Consider the following 20,664-nt stretch of genomic DNA (forward strand, 5'->3'; position numbering starts at 1 on the left):
GCCTTGGGCTCCCCGCACAGATGGTGTGGCCCTCCCCCTCTAGCTGTTCCTTCTGTCCCTGAGCATTTCCCACCACTTCTCCTCCCACCCTCTTCATCAGCCTCCAGAATCAGCATAGCCTCCCCATCCTGCCAAGCTCCCCCAGCCTCCAGCCCCAGAACGTTGCCCTTTTCCCACGGTGGTTCCATGGTCAGAGCAGTTAGAGGAGTAGGGTAAGAGCCCCAGCCTCCAAGTCATCTTGAAGCCACTCACTGGCTGTGTGACTTGAATGGTCACCTAGACTCCACAAGCCTCATCTGTGTCGTCCAAACGATGGGAATGTTCATACCTTGGCCAGCTGTCAAGAGGGTGGGAGGAACTGGGCTTCTTTAGGAAAGGTAGTTATTTCACAGTGGCCCACACCACCCTCCATGCCTGGGAGCCCAGGTTGGCCCTTGGCTTATCTTTGGGTTCACAGAGCTTCCTGAGGCACCTGGCAGATCTCAGGGTGGATGGAGGACAGGGGATCTTGTGCTACCTTCTTCACCCAGGTGTAGGAGCCCCAGTCCTCTGCCCCGCATGTCATGCCTCACCTGGTCCATCTTCCTCTCTTACCCCAGACATACCTGGACCCCCCTCAAAGAAGCTCTCCTCTCCCTTTCTTCACCCATCACCCCTGTTGTATTTTCTTGCCAAGATGTCTCACCACCTGACCTAGCGCCCTTTCAGGTGTTTCCTCTGTCACTGACGGTCTTCCCCAAGTAGAATGAAGCTTAGGAGAGGGGGAACATTCTCTTGACTTATGTTCTGTGCCACTGAATCCTCAGAATCCAGCACAGGGGCTGGAGCCTAATAGATGCTCAGTTAACTCCACTGGAAGGAATGAATGGAATTCCGTGGCCCAGCACAGTGCCCGTCAAGACCCAGGCGATTCGGAGATCCCTGTTGACAGGAAGACTGAGACCCCAGAGGGCTATGGGCTCTGGCTTCAGGAAGCCCCCCCTCTCCAGGCTCTTCCCTCGCCCAGACCCCATCCCACCCGGGGCTCCCCGGGGGAGCAGGGCCGCCGGTTCTGGACTCCGCACACTCCCCTCGCCGGGATTCAGGGTCCCCCGCGGCCGGGATGCGGGCTCCCGGGCGGGCGGGGGCCGGCCCCGGGCATGCTCAGAGCGCGCAGGTCCGGGCGGCGGCGGCGGGGGAGGAGGAGGGAGCGGTTGCCGCCGCCGCCGCCGCCGTCGCCGCCGCCGCCGCCGCCGCCGCCGCCGCCGCCGCCGCCGTGCGCTCGTGGGCCCGGGCGGAGCTGCGCAGTCCTCTCGCAGCTGCGCCAGGACAGGCGGCTCGCGGCCGTGCCCACAAGTTGCCGGCAGCCGAGCGCCGCGCCGCCTCCCCCCGCTCGCAGCCCCCCAGCGCCCACCCCGCGGCGGTCGCCGGCCCCTGGACGTACATCCCGCGGGCGCCCACCCCAGATGTGAAGCGGCACCGCAGCCCCTCGCCCCCCAGCCCCTCGCCCCCCGGCGCCATCGACAGAGTCTCGCCAGCGTCTCCTCTGCCAGACCCCGCGGCTGGAAGATGTGGCAGCCGGCCACGGAGCGCCTGCAGGTAAGGGGCACCGGGTGACTGGGGGCCAGCCTGGAGGAGAAGGTGCTCGCACCGGAGGAGCAGAGGTGGTACGTCTGACCACTGCCAAGGATTTGCCCACAGCGATCGTGTGTGAACGCAAGGATTAGAACCTGATGCTGTCGGCTTAACCCAGCGCCGGGCACCCGGTCGGGGTGAGGGTGGGTGATGAAATTGACGAACGCATTGCTTCGGGCGGCGCAACTTTTGCCTTGGGGATTAGTTGCCTGTAGGTATATATAACGCTGGACTTTCTGACCAGCAATTTTAGATTGTATTCCACTGACACAATTTACTGGTCTGGGGTTAGGAATTTTGCATCCAGATTTTTTTTTTTTTCTCCTTTTCGTCTCCAGGAAAGACAGAACAAATGATTTGAGAAAGCATTCGTTTGCCAATATAATTTGGAAATATCAAGCTTGGTTTGGCTTGGTCATGGTATGCTGCTTATTCTATTTTATTTTCAACTATTTGTTGGAGCTCTCCCTTCGTCTCCCCTGAACCCAAGCTCCCCTACATATTTGAAAATCAAAAGTTAAATTCAGCCAGGAATAGTTAATGCCCTGGGTCATCCCATCAAAAGTTTTTCATTGCTGTCTACTGAAATATCAAACTGCTTTTACTTTGGATTCTGAAGCCAGGGAGATGAGATGGGAAGGCGGTCGAAGTGAGAAAGAGGGGCGTTTTCAGGGAGGAGCTCATTCAGTGACACTCGGGACCCCGAAATCACCCTGACTGCAAGGTTTGACTGCCTTCGCTGGAAAATATTCTCAGGAGGAAGGGCAGCTACTCTGCCAGATAAAATCCACTGAATCCTGCAGTTAAAGTTTTGGCAGGCTTAGAGCCACACTGTTTCATAGTAAACTTTGAAGAAGTGGTTAAGTGGTAAAATACAGCACCGTTGGAAGCCGAATGCATCTGAAGACTTGGGACAGTGGAGGCCAGGAGCCTTCACTGGCTTTGGAGGTTTCTCAATGAAAATTCAAAGGGCCAAACACGGACTGTCTCTCAGATGCTAGGAGAGTCTAACCTTTGCCTGTGAGTTCTCATACTGAGAGTTAACCTGCAGAGGGCATTGCTTTTAGCAGAAGTAGATGCCTCACAACCCCATTCCAAGCCTCCCCGGGCCTGCAGTCTGGGGGAGTGGGTTCACAGTAAGAGCTTGAGACACCAGGCCAGTCCCCTGGGGTCTCAAACAGAATGAACAAGAAAAGAGATCTTTAGCCTTGAAGATAGGGAGGTGGATGACCAGCCTCCTAACTCTCTCCTTCTCTTATTAAGAGAGTCAATATTGGGCTCTGAATGATTGGCCAAAGGTGATGTAAATGTATTTCAACCCTGGCATCCGTTACCAGTTGTACGTGTGCATTTTTCCTTCAGTTCAGGGTGGTGAATTTATTCTAAAGGAAGGAGTGACTTAGCGAGGGCAGAGGGCTTCCCATCCAAGTGAGGAGAGAAGCTCTTGGAGGTCCTTAGAGAGATGAGGTCAGAATTCCTGGGGGTGGCTTTTGTGGCCTGGGGATCCGTGCCTCTGCAGAGTTTGTAGATTTTTGTCTCTTGAAGCTATTTCTACCGGCCTGTTTCATGTAGGGACTCCTGTGTGCTCCACAGCACGTGACCCTTGGCAGGAGCTAGCTCTGGCTTGCGTTCCGCATGGCGATCGTTCCTCGCTAGAAATGTCCTGGCTCTTCTGTGAAATGTACACATGTGCGTTTGGCATGAGCCTGGTGTATTACAGTGTGTATTTGCAATGCATTTGTTTCATTTTGAAGTGTCAGATTGAAAGAGCAGGGGTTTTTGGCTTTTGAAAGCTCAAGTAAACATGCCTAGTCACTGACTAGAATCAAGTCACCATTGGAAGATACTTATCGACACAGGGCTTAACTTCATGCTGCCCTAATTTAAATTAGCAGCCAGACCTGGTTCTCTTTTAAAAGTATACCTCAAGCCTTGCAATTATAAAAGTGAGCCACATGGAGAAAAATCTTCGTATTCATGGCTTCTTCCCCAATAGCAGCTTAGCTATTCTTTACAGCACGATTTGTATGTTTTTATTTTTTGCTTCTGGGGAAGGGAGCTGTTGAGGGTGACGTGGTGAGTGAGCTGCTTGTAATGATACTTTGTTTACATTCCTTGTGGTTATTTTTGGTCACTTGGGCTCTGTTTGCCGTCTGCGATTTTTTCTTCCCTTTTTTGCCCTCAAGGCACCACTGTATAGGAACGTTGGTTTCCGATTCCTCAGTGAGTGGGATGCTTCACATGCCCAGATGTTGTGGCCATGGAAATAGCAATGGAAAGCATGTTCGATGGGGAAATAATGATGAATCCCTGTCTGTAACAGAGTCAAAGCCCCACCCTCCTTACACAAATCTGTTTAACTTTCTCATACCACCTCACTGGTTTTTTTCCTCATTCATTTTTAATGCAAACATTCTAACTTAGATGAGCTTGAGTGAAGAGAATGCTTCAAGGAACTGTTCCCAGAGCTTCCTAACAGGACTAAGGAGTCAATTTCTTGTACAAATACCTAGAAACAAAAGAGGTGAGGGAAGAAAAGGACATCTTTCCTTAACTGACTTTATTAGGTCCTCTTAGATGACGCCATTCAAAAGGTCCATGGCCCAGGGAAGGAGTGTGGCTGAACTTTGTTTAGGCTAGACAGTCATCCTCTAACTAACGTGAGTCCAGTATCCAGCTCTTTTGCTCGGGAAATGGCGTCTTTGGTCAGGGTGGATTATTGTTATCAAACCCCACTTCTTCGCCAAATGAACGAACGCTGATTTTTCTGATCTGAGGCTTTGCTGTTTGACCCAAATCCAGTACAGGCAAAGTGACCTGTTGCCCCGAGCAGGGCTGAGCTGGGGAATTTCTCATTCAGTCACACAGACTGTGGCAAGTTCACCTGCCCCCCTGAATGTTAAAACTTCTGTTACATCCCACTCGAGCCCTCGCTGCGAGCTTCTGCCATTAAAAATATAGTAGGATCAAAGGGGATGTGAAGATTTAAATTACCACCCCAGCTTTTAAAATGGAATAAATATGAATTCTTCCCTTTTTACCTTCTCCTTTGCACAGCAGACTTTTTTCCTTAGAGGGACTCGGGAGAGTTATAAATTTTTTAAGAAGCAGATTTGAAACAGGCTTTTTTTCAGAAAAAGTGGAAGAGGAGTTTCCAGTAAAAAAGGCTAAGTATTGCTTTTCAACATAGAGATGAGACTACTTCTGGCCTCGATATTTTACAGTTTACACGGGTTGCCTGATTGACTTCATTGTTGGGCCGGGCAGAGGCGTTAGAAGTGACAGACTCATCGGCTCAGGAGTGTGGGCTCAGCCACGAGGAGCGTGCATTTCCCCAGAGCGTCTGTCTTCAGGGTGCTACCACATACATTTTTTGGAAGCCTGGAAAGGTGGAGAGCAGGAGAAAGATGACTGGAGACTGAGTCTGGAACAAAGGAGGTCAATGCATCCTTGCCTATCGTGTAGTTGTTACAAGGACGGAATGGAGAGTAGTAGTAGAAAGGTATGGAAAAAAGTTCTGGCAAATTCTAACTGTGGAGTAGATCTATGTGTGACCATCTTCTCATGAGGCGTTCTATAAAGGTCCTAGTAATTTGCGTGTTTTTCCTGAAATTAAAATGTCTTCATGGCAGATCCAGAAAATACAGAACTTTTATCGATAAAGCTGGCTTTTGGCTTCTCAGCCTGGACCGTGTTTCCCCCTCACCATTTTTTTTTTTTTTTTTTCATTCACATTTTGGTCAATGGCCGTACCTTAGAACCTCCAAGAGGGTGAAATGAGGAAGGGTAGGGAGGAAACCAGATCCTGAAGAACCTTTCTTTTAGTTTCTTGTTAAACATCTGGCTGATAAAAAGGTTTACATTTGTGACTAAATACTATTGGGTTGGCCAAAAAGTTCGTTGGGTTTTAAATAAAAAGAAAAGACATTTTTCATTTTCACCAAGAACCTTCTCGAGCAACGTATTCATTAACCAAATGAACTTTTTGGCCAGCCCAATATTTGGAGATTGGAGGCGGTAACAGCTCTTCTTCCCCAGCATCGTCTTGCCCTTTCTCTGCCTTGTCATATTGGGTGGATCTTGCCTTGGCCTGGAGCGTCGATTGTTCATGACTTATTTCTCTGTCATTACCCACTTCCACCTTTCCCTTGAGAAGGGAGATGGAAGAACCTTCTAAAAGATCAGCTAGAGACCGTTAGACTGGGCCCATCAGGCAGAGAGAAGAGCTTGGCAAATCCAACACTTTTCCTGGCAGACCAAATTGACAGGAGGAAAACAGAGCGAGGCAGATCATGGCAACACCAGCTTTTATGGAGCACGCGCTGTGTGTGGCACGACGCCAAGGGGTTTTATTTGAATTATCTAGCTCATTTACCTTCCATAACTGCTTTTATCCCCTCGTTATAGATAAAGAAACGGAAAGCCAGAGAGTTTAAATGATCTGTCCAGGGTTGGGCAGCCAGACATGATCTGAGCTGGAATTCGAAGTAGGAGGTTTGCTCTGGATCTCCATCACCACTTTTCTGTTATTTAGAAGGATGAGACAGCAGGATGATGTACACATGCGGGTGCTGTTGTTATTATAAATAGAATGGCAACAGTGGGGGCCTCATGGGCTCCGAGAGACTACTTTCATATCTCTTGTTGAAGCCGTGTGGTTGCCTGCGTGGACCAAGGGCTACCCTCTTTTTGGTGGCCCAAATCTCTGGGGGAAGTAAACTGCTGTGTCGTCCTCAAGTGCCATTTAAGAGTCTCTTAAGCTGGAGCACATGGCATTTATCCAGACTAGAGACCTTGAAACTGCAATAAAGACTGATCACGTCTGCAGTCGCTCCCCATTTAGGCCAAAAATGGGAGGAAGGGAGGGAGGAGGTCGGAGAGTTCAAGAGCAGTTGCTTAGAAATGAGTAATAGCTGCTCTTACAGACACACAGGTTTCTCACTAAATCAATCCTACGTTTTGCTGTTCTTTTCAGCCCTCATAGTGGAGTAAGCATGAAGCATTGGGCCTTATCCTTCCTAAAGAAAACTTGGACTTGTCATTAATTTGAGGTCTCGCAGAAGTAAAATGCTACCTTGTATCATTGGGTCATTCCTGGAGTTTTGACAAACTAGAGACCTTAAAAGCTGGCAATAACCCTGATCACTTCTGCAGTCGTTCCCCATTTAGACCAAAACTGTGGGGGAAGGGAGGGAGGAGGTCAGAGAGTTCAAGAGCAAAATCTCTACTAAGTGACTTGCAAAATGCTAGTCTTGGGAAAAAAACTCTCTGTCCCTTGGTTACCCATTGCCTAATGTTGACTGTCCTGGGTTATCTTGGAGCATTAGGCAACGTTTTGCATTTTGTTTGATGTTCCAGATTATCTCTCTCTTCCCGCCTTCCCTTGCACTGACTCCATTCCACGGTATGAATTTGTCCCATAAATTGGATCCTGGAGCAGCTGACGCTGGACAGCCCCACGGCTATTGGCCATCAGGCTCCCTTGCACAGGGCTATTTTGATGCCTCCAATTAGCCGCAGTTTAGGGACTCGTTAGTGGTCAGCAAATAAAACCAGTCCAGAAGCACTCAATGGCTGCAGTGTGCTTTGCTTAGCCACCTTTGGGCACAAATCTAAATGGAAGCTTTATCTAAGGAGAGCAAGAAGAAATATTTGAGGTATTTGTCCAAAGACCTTCTTAGAGTCTCGTGGAATTCGTTGCTATCATTTTATGTTAACTTAAAAAAAAAAAAGGTTGTGATCCCAATTTAGCTGCCCTCCAGTGATAAAGCGTCAGAATATTCACCAGGTCCAAACCCCAGGGCGAGAACTGCAAGAGGATGGTGTCAAGGATAAAGCCCAGACTTGCTTTGTGCCTTTGGCATATTCCAATGCTACCAAAGTCACCAGAGGCTCTCTCACTTAGCACTGATGCCACTTGGTATTTGCCGAGATATTCCTTCCCAGTAAGACAGCCCAGGCCGTCTCCTCCCCTCATGTGTGGTGACTGAGGTCTTAATTTGATAAAGGAGGTTTCAGTAGTAAGAAAAATACCACCTCCTTCTGTTCTTTAAAGCCTATGTATTAGTTGGGTCTTTTATTACTTGCACCCTTGGCTTTCCTAACTGACATGGCTACAAAGGGACCAAGAGTCAGATTCAGAGCCTGGTCTCTATGTCTTACTCATTGTTATGGGTTGAGTTGTTTCCCTCCCCCACCGCCACCCCGACACAGATATGTCAAAATCCTAACCCTGGGACCTGTGAGTGTAGCCTTATTTGGAAATCCGGTCTGTGCAGATGTAATTGAGTGAAGGCGATGTCATACTGGATTAGGGTGAGCCCGAAACTCCATGACTGATGTCCTTATAAGGAGAGATTTGAAGACACAGAGGAGACACGGGGAAGAGGGCCATGTGAAGATGGAGACAGAGTGTGGAGTTATGCTACCACAAGCCAAGGAAAGCCAAGCACGGCTGGCAACCACCCGAGGCTAAAAGAGTCAAGGAACGATTCCTCCCTAGAGCTTTTGGAGGGGAATGGCCCTACCAACATCATGGTTTTGGATTTCCAGCCTCGCAGGATTGTCAGAGAGTACATTTCTGTGGTTTTAAACCACCCAGTCTGTGGTGATGTGTTATAGCAGCTCTAGGAAGCTAACACGCTAGTACATTCGTGAAACCTGCTGCCTTTGTCTGTGTTCTGTCACTGTACTTCCGAGGGCTAAGGTGTGCCCGACTTCCATATACTGGGGCTAAATTAGTGGTTCTGTATAGCACGCTTTTTGTGTTGAGTGTGAATTTGCTTATGGTGGATTTGAAAAATAATGAAAACGGACATTAGAGAACAATTAAATGCTGCTTCCTTCTCTCTCATCTACTTCTGGTCAACATCCTGGGAAAATGAAGCCAACACCGAGAGGAATGTGTGCCCTGTTGCCAAGGGAGGGGCCTCTGGAAGTAAATGTGCTTCAAGAGGTAGTTCACGCTGGTACTTAAAATTATGGGCTGGGGTGTGGAAGACAGTCAATTCCAGGAGGATCTCAGTGACCCTTTTCCAGACAGGCAGGACCAAGGGAGGCCCAGGGCTTTATTCTCAAACGATCGGGGTTGTCCGTCTCTGCAGGGTCCCGGGTAGCCAGCCTCTGGGATTTGCCTCTTCCCAGCAAGGACAACTGTAGATTGATGTTAGAATCCACTTCCAGTCGACCTCTAGGACAGCTTCAGAGTATGTCTGGTTGACAATTCGTATCTGGTTGGATATTTTGTTTTGTTTTTCACTCGGTGGCTGCATAAAGTATTTTAATGAGGTATCCATGCCTATGCTGAACTCACTTTTACGATAAAATAAATGTCATTAGGAGTCATAGTACTCGCTTTTCTGGGCCAGCTCCTCTTTTTCATACAGTAGCCACGATGGCACAGACGTTTCCAGTCCTGACGAGGGTAAGGAGCCTGGATCGCTGCACAGCTGCTCGTTGGATTTGCGTTTCTTAGAGTGAAGAGTCAGTCACTCAAGTTTTTTTTTTAAATTTATTTTATTACCGTATAGTTGATTTACAATGTTGTGTTAATTTCTGCTGTACAGCAAAGTGATTCAGTTATACATATATATACACACACACGCACACACACACGCGCGCGCACACACACACACACGCATTCTTTTTCATCATGGTTTGTCGCAGGATACTGAGAGTCACTCAAGTTTTGAAAGGCTGCTTTACTTTCCACTCTCTTCCTCAGTAGGGAAGGATGCTGCACATGTGAAAGGGAGGGAGAGGTGCCAGGAGAAAGGGGCTCCTTAATCGTTATCCTTTCTTAATAGTAGATCCACCCTAATCCTTTCATGACAAACCCTTCCCCACGGTTTCTGTGTAATTGTGGGTCTGGGGATAAACACGCAGATACTGTAGCCCCTTCTGCCTACCGCATGCTTTGGTGTCTTTACATCAGGAACCAGCTTTCCCTCAGGTGTGTACGGCATCCTGGTGTACAAGCCACCTATAATGTGGGACAGTAGACACTGCTGTTTACTTTCTGTGTCTTCTGAGGCTGCTCCCTAGGCACGGACCTGGGGGCTGCGGGACAGTGGTGCTGATGAGTGGCTGTTGCTACTTTTTTTTTTGCTTTAGGTTTAACTGCTTGGGAGCTTAGTGCGTTAGTTTCGCAGGGCCGCTCTAATGAAGTACCACAAGCTGGGTGGCTTAAGCAACAGAAATGTACCGTTTCATAGTTCGGGAGGATGGATATCTCCAATCAGGTTGCGTGAAGGGTCGATAGCTTCCGAGGGCCGTGAGGGAGAATCTTTTCCATGCCTCCCTCCCAGGTTCCGGTAGTTTGCTGCAAATCTTCGGCATTCCTTGGCTTGTGGCAGCTTCACTCCAGCTGAAGCTTTGCATGGTGTTCTCCCCATGTGTTTTTCTCTGTGTCCAAATTTCCTTTCTTATAAGGACACTGGTCATATCGGATTAGGGGCCCACCCTAATCCAGTATGATCTCATTCTAACGTAACTAATTATATCTGCAATGATCCTATTTCCAAATAAGGTCACATTCTGAGGTACTAGGGTTTAGGACTTTTACATATGAAATTTTTGGGGACACAATTCAACCTATAATATTTAGTGTGGAAATTTTTTTGGGGGGCGGTTATCCCTCATGTACCAAAATATTTCTCCCTACTAGAACCAACCACCATAAAAAACCCACTTTTTTTCCAAGTGGTGGTACAGATGTGTAATGGAATAGGGTGCACATCCTCTGCATGGCAAAGTCATGGCTACTATTTTAGACTTGATTTGACTCAAAAATTACAAAATAATATCTGCTTAGGGTACCAAGAAGTTGATAATCTTGTTCATTCCCTCATTCTCAGTTCTGCCCATGAAGGAAACTCATGTGATCTGTCTGGTAGTTTTTTGCCCATAATTTTCCCTAGGTTTTTGCAAACACATACAAATATATAGATACATATTTAGGTTTTTCTCATTTGTTTAAATAATATAATCATTATATATATAAAACTCTGTAACTTTTTTCACTTTACAGAATGTTTCTTGGATCTCTCTTCTGGTCAGTACATGTAGCCCCAACTCATTCCTTTTACTCCCTACATAAAATTTTGTGGTGGAGCTGGACTGTAATTTATTCAGTCCTTCCTGTGTCAGGGAATATTTGGGTTGTACCCATTTTTTGTTGTGGTTGTTTTCCTCCCGTAAATAATACTGTTATAAGGGTCTGCACACTATCATTGTGCTTGTATTTCTTTAGATGGAACTGATAAAATTGGAGTTGCTGAATCAAAGAGGATGCACGTTTTAAATTTTAGCAGCTGTCAGCGAGGGCCTTTTTTGAGAGTTCTCCTTTTTGATCAGAAGTGAATGTGATTTTGACAGAAGTGTAAAGAAATAGTTTGCTGGAGAAAGGATAGTCTTTTCAACGAAATGATGCGGAAACAATCCATATGCAAAACAGCAAAATCAATGACATCAGCAACAAACCCAAAACTTCAGTCTGTACCTCATACATATTCTATACAAAAATTCACCTAAAATGAATCATAGACCCAGGTGTACCACAAAACCATAAAACTTCTAGACAGAAACAGCAGAAAATCTTTGTATGCGTCTGTGTAAACATTACTACAGTCAAGGTAATGAACAGATCCACTACACCCAAAAGTTTCTTTGGGTTGGGCAGAGATTTCCTAGAACAATAACAAAAACACATGGAATAAAAGAAAACTTGGGTAAATTGGACTTCATCAAAATTCTGCTCTTTAAAGAGCAGGACATTTCTGCTCTTTAAAGATATTTATAAGAGAATGAAAAGAAGACACAGACTGGGAGAAAATACTTGCAAATCATATATTTATAATAAAGGGTTTGTATCCAGGATATATAAAGAACTCTGAAAACTCAATACTGTAACAAGATAAACAACCCAATTAAAGAAAATGAGCAAATGATTTGAACAAAAAAGTTATATGGATAGGAAATCAACACATGAAAACACATCATTAGTCATTAGGAAAATGCAAATTAGAAGCACAATGAGATAACACTGCCCAACTATAGAACAGCTAAAATTAAAAAGGCTTCAGCCGTACCAATTGTTGGCAAGGACGTCGAGGAACCGGACCTCTCATGCACTGCTGGTGGGGATGTAAAATGACTGAAATCAGAACTACAGCTGCCTGAGCCTGGGGTGGGAGGAACTTTTGGGGGTGTTGGATGTGTTCAGCGTCTTGATTATGGTGATGGTGGTTTCATGGGCTTGTACCTATGTCAAAACTTACAAACTTGTGCAGTGTACTACACGTCATTTATCCCTGAAGCTGTTAGAGTGCACGTGGAATTTTCACTGTATGCCAAGCACAGTGCCAGGTGTTGGGAACTAAACAATAATACTAGTTTCTGCTCTCACTTTGAATTCTCTGTAGTTTTTGTTTTCTTTTAACTGGATATTAAAATTCTAGCCCAGAATGTAAATAATGAACTCTATATTTTTCTTAGAGCTCCATTGTCTCCTTTTCAAACATTTCTTTGTTTACTTCCTGAAATGACACTTGCCATCCATCTCAGTTTGCCCAAGGATCTGAGAGAAACTGGTAGTTGAGCAAGAGAAGAAATCCAGACCAAAGGATGGAACGTTCAAGCTGATGCCTTGGTGGATCTTCCTCATTCAGGATGGCCCCTTTAACCTCCATCCTCCCGGGGACGCATTTCTCACTTCTTTCTAACATGTTGGTTTTCCAGCTGACTTTTCCAGCTACCCCTGTCCTCTGGGCCCTTTTTAGCCCTGTATCTTAGCATCTGATTCCTCCCCTAGTGGCCAGTAGACTCAGGAGATTTTGCTATCGAAAGGGTGAATTTCTGGTATTGTGATCCCTGCAGCTGGTCGGGCCACCTGCCTGCCATTCTTCCTCCTGTGATAGAAAACACACAGAGAATACGTTCTGCAAAACCATTTGTGGGTCTTGAGTCTAGTTTGCGGATGTAATATGCCTAGCAAATATAGGGTCTGGATTCCTTATGGAACAATTCTTTTTCTCAAGAAGATAGCAACTACAACATTTTAGATAAGATGCAACAACTTTACCAATGGCCATTGAACTTTAGTAAAAAGCTATTGAGAAGCATATGAAAATAACTTTAGTTTAGAAAACATTCTTCCCCTCAGGGAGGAAAATTTGAGGAATTTGATTTCATCTCTTTTAAAGGGCAAGGAACAGAAGCCTTTGTTTAATAAATATATAATGAGATCATGTGGCATCTTTTCCAATCTGAGGTCCTGTTGAGGTGATGGGGAGCTATTAGTAACTAATGAGAACAGCAGGCATGACCTGTGAGTCCGTCTCCTGGCAAACCAGAATGTGTGGTCACTCCTGAGTGTGGCACATAAAATGCTAGACTTCTGTTCCTCTGTTTACTTTGGGGGTGAAGGAAAGAAATGAAATGGGTTGAGGTGAGGGATGGCAGATGGGTGAGAAAGTCAAGCAGAGGGGAGACTGGGGAGCTGAGGGGGTAAAGGATGGGCAGACACCAAACGAGGAAGAAAGGGAAGGGCGGGGGAGTGAGCACCATGCCTGGCATGTCTGCGTGCGCCACAAAGGTTAGCTGTCTGTCACACCTTCAATGCAGCTGTCGGCTTTGATACATTATTCCTCTGAGCAAAGGCATCAGATGCTCACACCTGCTCAGTGATGCCGAATGTTTTGGTGGATTACCTGGCTTTCTTGGAAAAACAGTTCTTTTCAGATGAAGAGCCTGGAAACTTTGAGGGGAAAAAAAGGTAGATCCAAAGCCACAGGGGTGAGCAGTAAGGGAGAAATGGGAGGTGATGGGAGAATAAGCTTGTCCCTCAGTATCTGAGGGGGCGTTTGTTCCAGGACCCCTGCGGGTACCAAAATCCGTGGACGCTCAAGTCCCTTATATAAAATGATGCAGTACAGTTGGCCCTGCGTGTCTGTGGATGCTGAACCCGCAGATACGGATGGTGACTGTATTTCTTTAGGGTACAGATCAGGCTGCCTGTGGCCCCTACAAGCTACTGAATGGTGGAAAGACCGTGGGGTTTTTAATCACCCACGGATCCAGATCTTGGCTGCTTCACTTATTGGGGGTTATCTCAGGGCCTGTGATTTATATTTTTTCAACTTTAAGATGGGGATAATAACATTTAGCTCCTGACTGTAAGTTGAAATGTGGGATACATGGTATCTGGCGCGTTATTGGGAGCTGGTAAATACTAATTTCTTGCCCTACTTCAGATCCAAGAGTGAACTAGGAATAGCAGTGTAGCGTTTTGGAACCAAGCAGACAAGTTTTGTGTTTCCCAAAGTCTGTTCCGTGAAGCACAAGCTCAGCGAGCTGCTCTTAGGAGTCTTGCCACAAGGAGTTCAGTCTCTGGGTAGGTTTGGGAAGCACCAGGTGAAGCACAGGACTTCTCGTAGCCTTTCAGATGCCAATGCCCTGTGAATTTCCACAGGAGGGGAGAAGATAATCCCTATATAAAGGCACACCCACTATCCAGGGCACTTCGATATACAACCTGAACTTAAAGTTGACAAACTGTGGGCCTGAGGTTTGGCTCTAGCTTACAAAAATGTTTCCTTTGGCCCCTTCAGTGTATATGAAAACATCACAAATTAGTCTCCAGGATTGAAAAATTAGAGGAATTTATAGAGAAAGCTGGTCTTTCTGATTCTCTCAAAAACGCGGACAGTCCAACCACCGTGGGCCCAGGTTCTCCCATAGCGATCGCTGACCAGACGCTGCTCCACTGGGGTCGGGTGTGGCCTCCAGCTCCACCCAGGCCTTACGGAGCATGTCTCACTTATCACATCGCCTGCTGGGTCCTGCAGGTACTGGGATTGGGGACCCCGATCCAGCTTAGCAACTTCATTTGGCTGGTGAGAGAATTGAATGCCAAGTTCATGTTCTGTTGGAATCAGGATCAGATCCTTGGTCTCATGACTCTTTTTAAAAAAATTATTATTAATTAATTTATTTTTGGCCACGTTGGGTCTTCGTTGCTGCGTGCGGGCTTTCTTCAGTTGCGTTGAGCGGGGGCTACTCTTCGTTGCGGTGTGCGGGCTTCTCATTGCGGTGGCTTCTCTTGTTGCGGAGCACGGGGCCCTAGGTGCGTGGGCTTCAGTAGTTGCAGCACGTGGGCTCCAGTAGTTGCAGCACGTGGGCTCAGTAGTTGTGGCTCACGGGCTTTAGAGCACAGGCTCAGTAGTTGTGGTGCACGGGCTTAGTTACTCCACGGTATGTGGGATCTTCCTGGACCAGGGCTCGAACCCGTGTCCCCTGCATTGGCAGGCGGATTCTTAACCACTGCGCCACCAGGGAAGTCCCAGTCTCCTGACTCTTAAAGGCCAATATGATAAACAATTGTGTGACTAAGTTTATTTGTTTAGCACCGTCCATAGTTCTCCCGGCACCACTCTGGGAGCCCACCCTCAGCTCCAGAAGTGGGGTTCCTCCTCCCATTTTCTGCCCTTTAGCACATTGTTGGTGGGGGGGGGTGTCTCTGGGCAGAAGTGGGAGGCTCCTCCCACTTCTCACTAAACACCAGTCACCCGGTTCCTACATCTCCCACACCAGGTAACTAAAATTCCTCACTGTTATGGTATTGGCTCTTTGGGAGCATTTTTACTGCCAAACATTGGAACAGATTGCTTCCAAAAAAGGGGGTAAATTTCGAGGGTGGAGAGTAGTTTTAAATTGAATGGATCTCCACCTTTTTGCCACAGGTTATCAACCTATGAAGAACCGTTCAAATGCTATTTTAGGAAACCCAAACTGAAAGACATCTGTAAGGGTGGCAACACGTTTATAATTAAGAATCCCCGTTTCACCAAAAACACACCCAAAAGCACCTTGCAAGTGTTTTCTGATCATCCTGGGGGCAGATCTGCTGCTGCTTTCATTTACCTTCCCAGGTTGCCACTGTTCTACTTAACTCTGCCCATTTCCTGCAGCATTAGGGGATTCTGATTATTTTTGGTATTAAAAGTACTTGGAATTAACTCAGACAGTGGCTTGAGCTATAAAACAATGAATTAGAACCCCAACCTTCAACCATCTACTCGGTTCATTGAAAGCACAAGTGCTGAGCACTTCCTGGTTCCTTAGTTTTCGATCATTCCTCTGGGTTAGGCTGTCTAACTATAGGTTTGAGACAGTTCCCTATTGATCTTCCAATAAAGGTTTATGAACTTTATTGATAACTATCCTAAAAATTATTGCACACTCTAATCAGACCCAGAGTTAGAACTGTCTATCGTCTATCTATGTATCTGTCTATCTATCTATCTATCCTTCTAATTTAATCTATTCTAATTGAATCTAGCAGAAAAGGAAAGGGATGATTCTGGCTGCAGAATACGAAAGTCCTGGTCAATCTACAAGCTCAGAAAATATAATTACACCTTAGATACTTACAGAGTTATGAAAAAGGTTGACTTTTGGTTAGGAAGGAAAAAATTCAAATGCTTTTGAAGTACTTTTCAATAAAAGATAGTTATGCCTTTGAAATGTTAAAATAAGACTGAAGTAAAACTCTTCAAATGCCAGTCATATCATGAAGGGAGAGATTTAGTTGTACTTGAAAGCCTAGACTAAGGACAGGTGCTACCACTAAGCCTAAAACTCCTAGCTCTGAGCTTCCTGGCAGCCTAAGTAAGAAAAGAAACATAATGAGTTATTTGGCCCTCATTACCTAATAGAAGAATAGGATGTACATCAGCTCATCTGCAGCCCCAGACATTTTCCTAAATTGAAGACCCTGGAAATTACATGTGGGACATCATAACACCGACTATTGGGCAATAACATTATTTGTAGTTTTTGCCAAAGTTGTCCTTAGAAGTTGAAAAAATAAACAATTCAGTAGGAATGCTAAGACTGTTTATGTAGAAGTGGACATCTGTGTTTTTTTCTGCCCATCTTCATTTCCCATGTTCTGCTGACAGCACCCCGATTTTGCTTTTGGGAACTGTTCTTCCCCTGGTCCAGTGGGGGGACCTCATTCAGAGGGGCCTGGCAATCAGTGTGCCCTCCTTTAGCTGTGGGGTCGATGTGTACCCCAAATGTCTAGATTAGTCAGACACTTTCTCCCAAAAGTGGGAATCCTGAGAAGGGTGGCAGAAAGGCTGAAAGTAGCCAAAACCTGGTCATTCTACTCACCGTGATCTGTAGAAACTCTGTAGTCCTCCTGCATGGACCCTGGGAGCAACTTGATACCTGTCCTTTCTGAGCTTGGTCCTTCTACCCTCCTTCTAATCCAGTGTCACTCCAATTATTTATTTATTTATCTTTCTGCCTCCACGAGCCAGAGTTGGTACCAATTGCTTGTAACTACAAAACTCTGACTGATGTACAGGTAGATTTTCTTTTTTTTGAACCGTTTAACATTCAGTCTTCAAATTCTGCTTCACAGAAGGTGATAAGTAGAACAGAACGTATGTGTGGAGGAAAGTGAGGGAGCCATGCTTGTAGGATCTCCAGGATACTAACCAGAAACCCAGGGATGCACACATGCCCCTTCTTGTGGGTACACCTTCTTTGTAAAACTTGTACATGCTTACTAAAGAATGGATGCAAATATTCCCCCCACCCTGGAATTTCTTATGCATATGCCCTTACTTTAGTAAGTGCCACTGAACAAAAATAATCCTAATTATCCTATAGTCCTGGCCCACAGCTTCCAAGTACTGGCCTGTCACTGGAGAAAGATTTCTGTCTTCGTTGTTTATAAGGGTGTAGCCCTGCTATTGGCATCTGCTACAAATCTTAAGGTTTTTATAACTTGGATGTCATTTTCACCTTCCTGCCAAATCTCTGCACTGAAAAAGCAGAGCGTCATGTTAAGTAATGATGCTTTTACTGCATCCAAAACAAATAAAGTATTTTGGTACACATAGTCAAGTGAATCCCGCTTGTCTCTTGTCTCTTGTCTCCGGAGCCTGGGGTAGAAATGGTGTCTGGGACACAAATAGCTGTTTTGGCCAAAATAGCTGAAAAGACAGGGTCTCAGGCTGTCTGAGCCTCAGTTTTTGAGAAACATTTGTAATTATTGGTTAAAAATGTGAATGGCTCTGTAAGTTCACTCTAGGACAATGTGGATTCTTGAGCCCAGAAAGTTAAATACCTACAAGTTTGGCAGTCTTGACCTTCTGGGTAGAGAATGCAGTTCCCTAGTTTTCAAGACCTGCTTTGCCACTTTGATTGAATACAAGGCGGAAATCTTCAAAACAAAGTTCTCTGGATGCAGGAAAAGTTCATCTGGCATCAGTTAGCTTGGGCATCTCCCGCCCCCTTCCTCACCCCACCCCCCTTGTCTTTTCTCTAGGAGCTCGATGCTTTGTAGAAAATGAATGGCTTTGCAAAAGTGCAAATTTGGGAGAGTGTTGTACAACCAAAGAAAATTCAAATCAGCATTCCCCCTGTGGGAATCCTCTTGCGGAAATTGAAATTACATTTAAATATTCATTAAACCGCCAATATCTGTTTTAGGATGTTGACAGACTGTCTGAATGGTACAGCTCAATGGTTTTCTGGAAGTAGAGCAGTCTAGAGAATGAAGAATACAGAGTCTAAAAAGCCTGCTAATTGATGTGTCCTGCTCTCTGCTGTGTTAATGGTAAATAGCACAGGCTCAAGGCTGATTTCTTTACTCCTTGGCCCAGAGAACTGGCCTTTTTCTTCATAATGTAGTTGAATGCCCTTGTTGAACAGAGGCTGACCCGGGAGATATGTGTGTGCTCTGAACAGGAGGGCCTGTGTGCTGGCAGGGTACCTACGAGCAGGGCAAGCGTTCAGTGAAAACTTGGAGGGAGTCTTTTGGAAATAAAACTTAGTTTGCAGGGACCTCAGCGTTACACATGAGGTAGGTTTGCTCTGCGATTTGGGGCCACATCTGTGTTTTCTCTCTTTTTTCTTTGAGCCTCTTCCTTTCTTGCTTCTCTCCTCCTCCTTTCCTCACAATTAATGGGAGTAGAGTTCTTTCCATTCCTGAATGTCTTCGAACTCTCTGGCTAACTGCTGAGTCTTTAGACACTTTTTATAGCTTTCCCAAGGGGTGATCATCACCTCTCTTTTCTCCCATCTTCCTGTTTCAGTGACTGTAGGCTCCTGATGAGCTGAAAGTCACAGCTAAATTGGACAAAAACAAATTTGGCTGTGGCTCAAAGCCATTGCTTATTTGGAGGGATTTTCTTTCTTTTTTTCTTAACTTTCTTTTTTGGCGTATGGTTAAGAGGGTATTATCTTTGCATTAGATAGTCATCAAAACTCATTTCTTGGATTGTGGAGGAAGGGAACAAATGGATCCATTTTGATCTGAGGACTGGAAGAAATTGATATATTGTTGATTTCTTGTAAAATGCACTAAAAAGTCTGTCTTGGAACTGAGCAGATGCCTGCTTTTGTCATGTTAAAGGACTGAGGCTATTTATCTTTTTTAATTTCGATTATTGGCCCCTCTAGATAGGAAATTGAAGCTTGATTTGAAGCTGTTAATGCATCACGGTAAATAAAAATGTGTGCTAGGGAAAATTGTTCTTCATCTCTCGCATTTCTGTGGGCATGTCAGACTCAGGAGAATTTTTATGTAGCATAACAATTTCTTGAGTGTTAGCATGTTTTTTTAACTTCACATTATAAATAGGAGCAGAAGTCTGCTTCAGAAATTTAAAACTAGATTAAGGTTGGCCAAAGCAGAAGACAAAGCCATGGCTCTGTTACAGCTCACATCCTTGGGGTTCTGGGTAGTGGACTGACAGTGGAATAGACTCAACTAAAATGCTCTTATTATGGATGAATACTTCCTGATCTGTGGACCTTGGAACTCACGAGGGTCATGGAATTATTTTAAGATATCTATGAGCCTGATGTGCATTATACATTTTCTATAGACTCCAAAAATATACCTTGCCAAAAACCAACTACTTTTCAAATCCTGTGTGCTTTATTTAAAGAAATATTTATTTGAAATCATTATTGATTCATAGTGGCTCTTGGACTTTGTGCACCTTTTCCATTAGTGGGTACCAAACTCCTCTGTGTGAATCAGCAGCATTTTGGATTTAAAAAAGATTGTGACACTTGAAAGAGTCAAGCACTGTAGATTTCATGAGTGCCACATACGCGGGAAGAATACCCTGACTGGCTGAGACTTGTCACAGTGCCTCTCTTCATGTCCCTTTCTTACAGGCTTTACTTTCAGCAAGTGTTTATTGACCTTTTATTCTTGGGTGAGGGAGCTGCATTAATTTCTAAGGTGGGTCTAAAAAGTGGTCCTGTGCTCAAGAAGGTTGCAATCAGTTAAATACTAAGTTGTCATCATGGGGGAGACTTCCATCCTAAGATGCTGTGAAAGGCAAAAGATGAGGGCCTTTGTAACCTGTCCCTTTTTATTCGAAACACGAATGCTTTCCCTCAAGTCCTACCCAGGAGGATTCTAATATCTCAGGGGTGGGGACTACAGCATGTGCTCGCCCGTTGCTTGGGAGAGCACATATTTTCACTGGGCACTTTGCCCTGAACTGAGTTGGGGTTCTGTTACTATGGCCAGAGGGAATTAGGGCAGGCGATGCACCATTCCTACCTCAGGTGCTAAATTTAAAGTAATAGCAGATGTGGACGATATGGTATCCCCAGATTCTGTTCCTTTTTTAATTTTCCTTAGGGCCTTCGTGCTTTTCCTCCCCGTGGTTTGGATTAATCACACTGAAATCGACATAGTCCTCTGATTTCAACAGTCGGTCGATGCTCGTCTAATATGGTATCAGATGGTTTTCTAGCCCATCTTTCAATAAAAGTCCAATGGCATGTGTTGAGAATTACAAGAGTACTAAGAAAGGACGACTTTCTTTGTGATTAAAATAAAAATCGCATCTGAGGGTTTCGAAATTTAAGTTTTATGTTTGTTTGGACAGATGCTATTTCTTATTGGGAAAATGTCTTTTGGTCAGTATTGCATATCCTTTTTTCCTCCTCTTTCTACACGTTGGATGTGAAACAATTGTATGGAATGAGGCAAAATGAACTAAAGTGTTAGTG

The 20,664-nt window shown here is 45.3% G+C and overlaps 1 protein-coding gene across 3 annotated transcripts in view; it reads left to right on the plus strand.

Annotated features, from left to right (window-relative positions):
• Window positions 1-1,255: 1,255 nt before the first annotated feature.
• Window positions 1,256-20,664, plus strand: part of PID1 (phosphotyrosine interaction domain containing 1) — a 266,673-nt gene continuing 247,264 nt past the window's right edge. Inside the window, exon 1 of one of the 3 annotated variants that reach the window (XM_032638063.1) lies at window positions 1,256-1,578. In XM_032638063.1, coding sequence (XP_032493954.1) covers window positions 1,549-1,578 — 30 coding nt within the window. In that variant the 5' untranslated portion in view covers window positions 1,256-1,548. Of the gene's footprint in view, window positions 1,579-1,626; window positions 1,647-20,664 lie in introns of those variants that run through there. The other 2 variants (XM_032638062.1, XM_032638065.1) reach the window with 2 other exon arrangements.

Source organism: Phocoena sinus, chromosome 7 (genome assembly GCF_008692025.1).
Source record: "Phocoena sinus isolate mPhoSin1 chromosome 7, mPhoSin1.pri, whole genome shotgun sequence".
In the NCBI taxonomy this organism is placed as follows: domain Eukaryota; kingdom Metazoa; phylum Chordata; class Mammalia; order Artiodactyla; family Phocoenidae; genus Phocoena; species Phocoena sinus.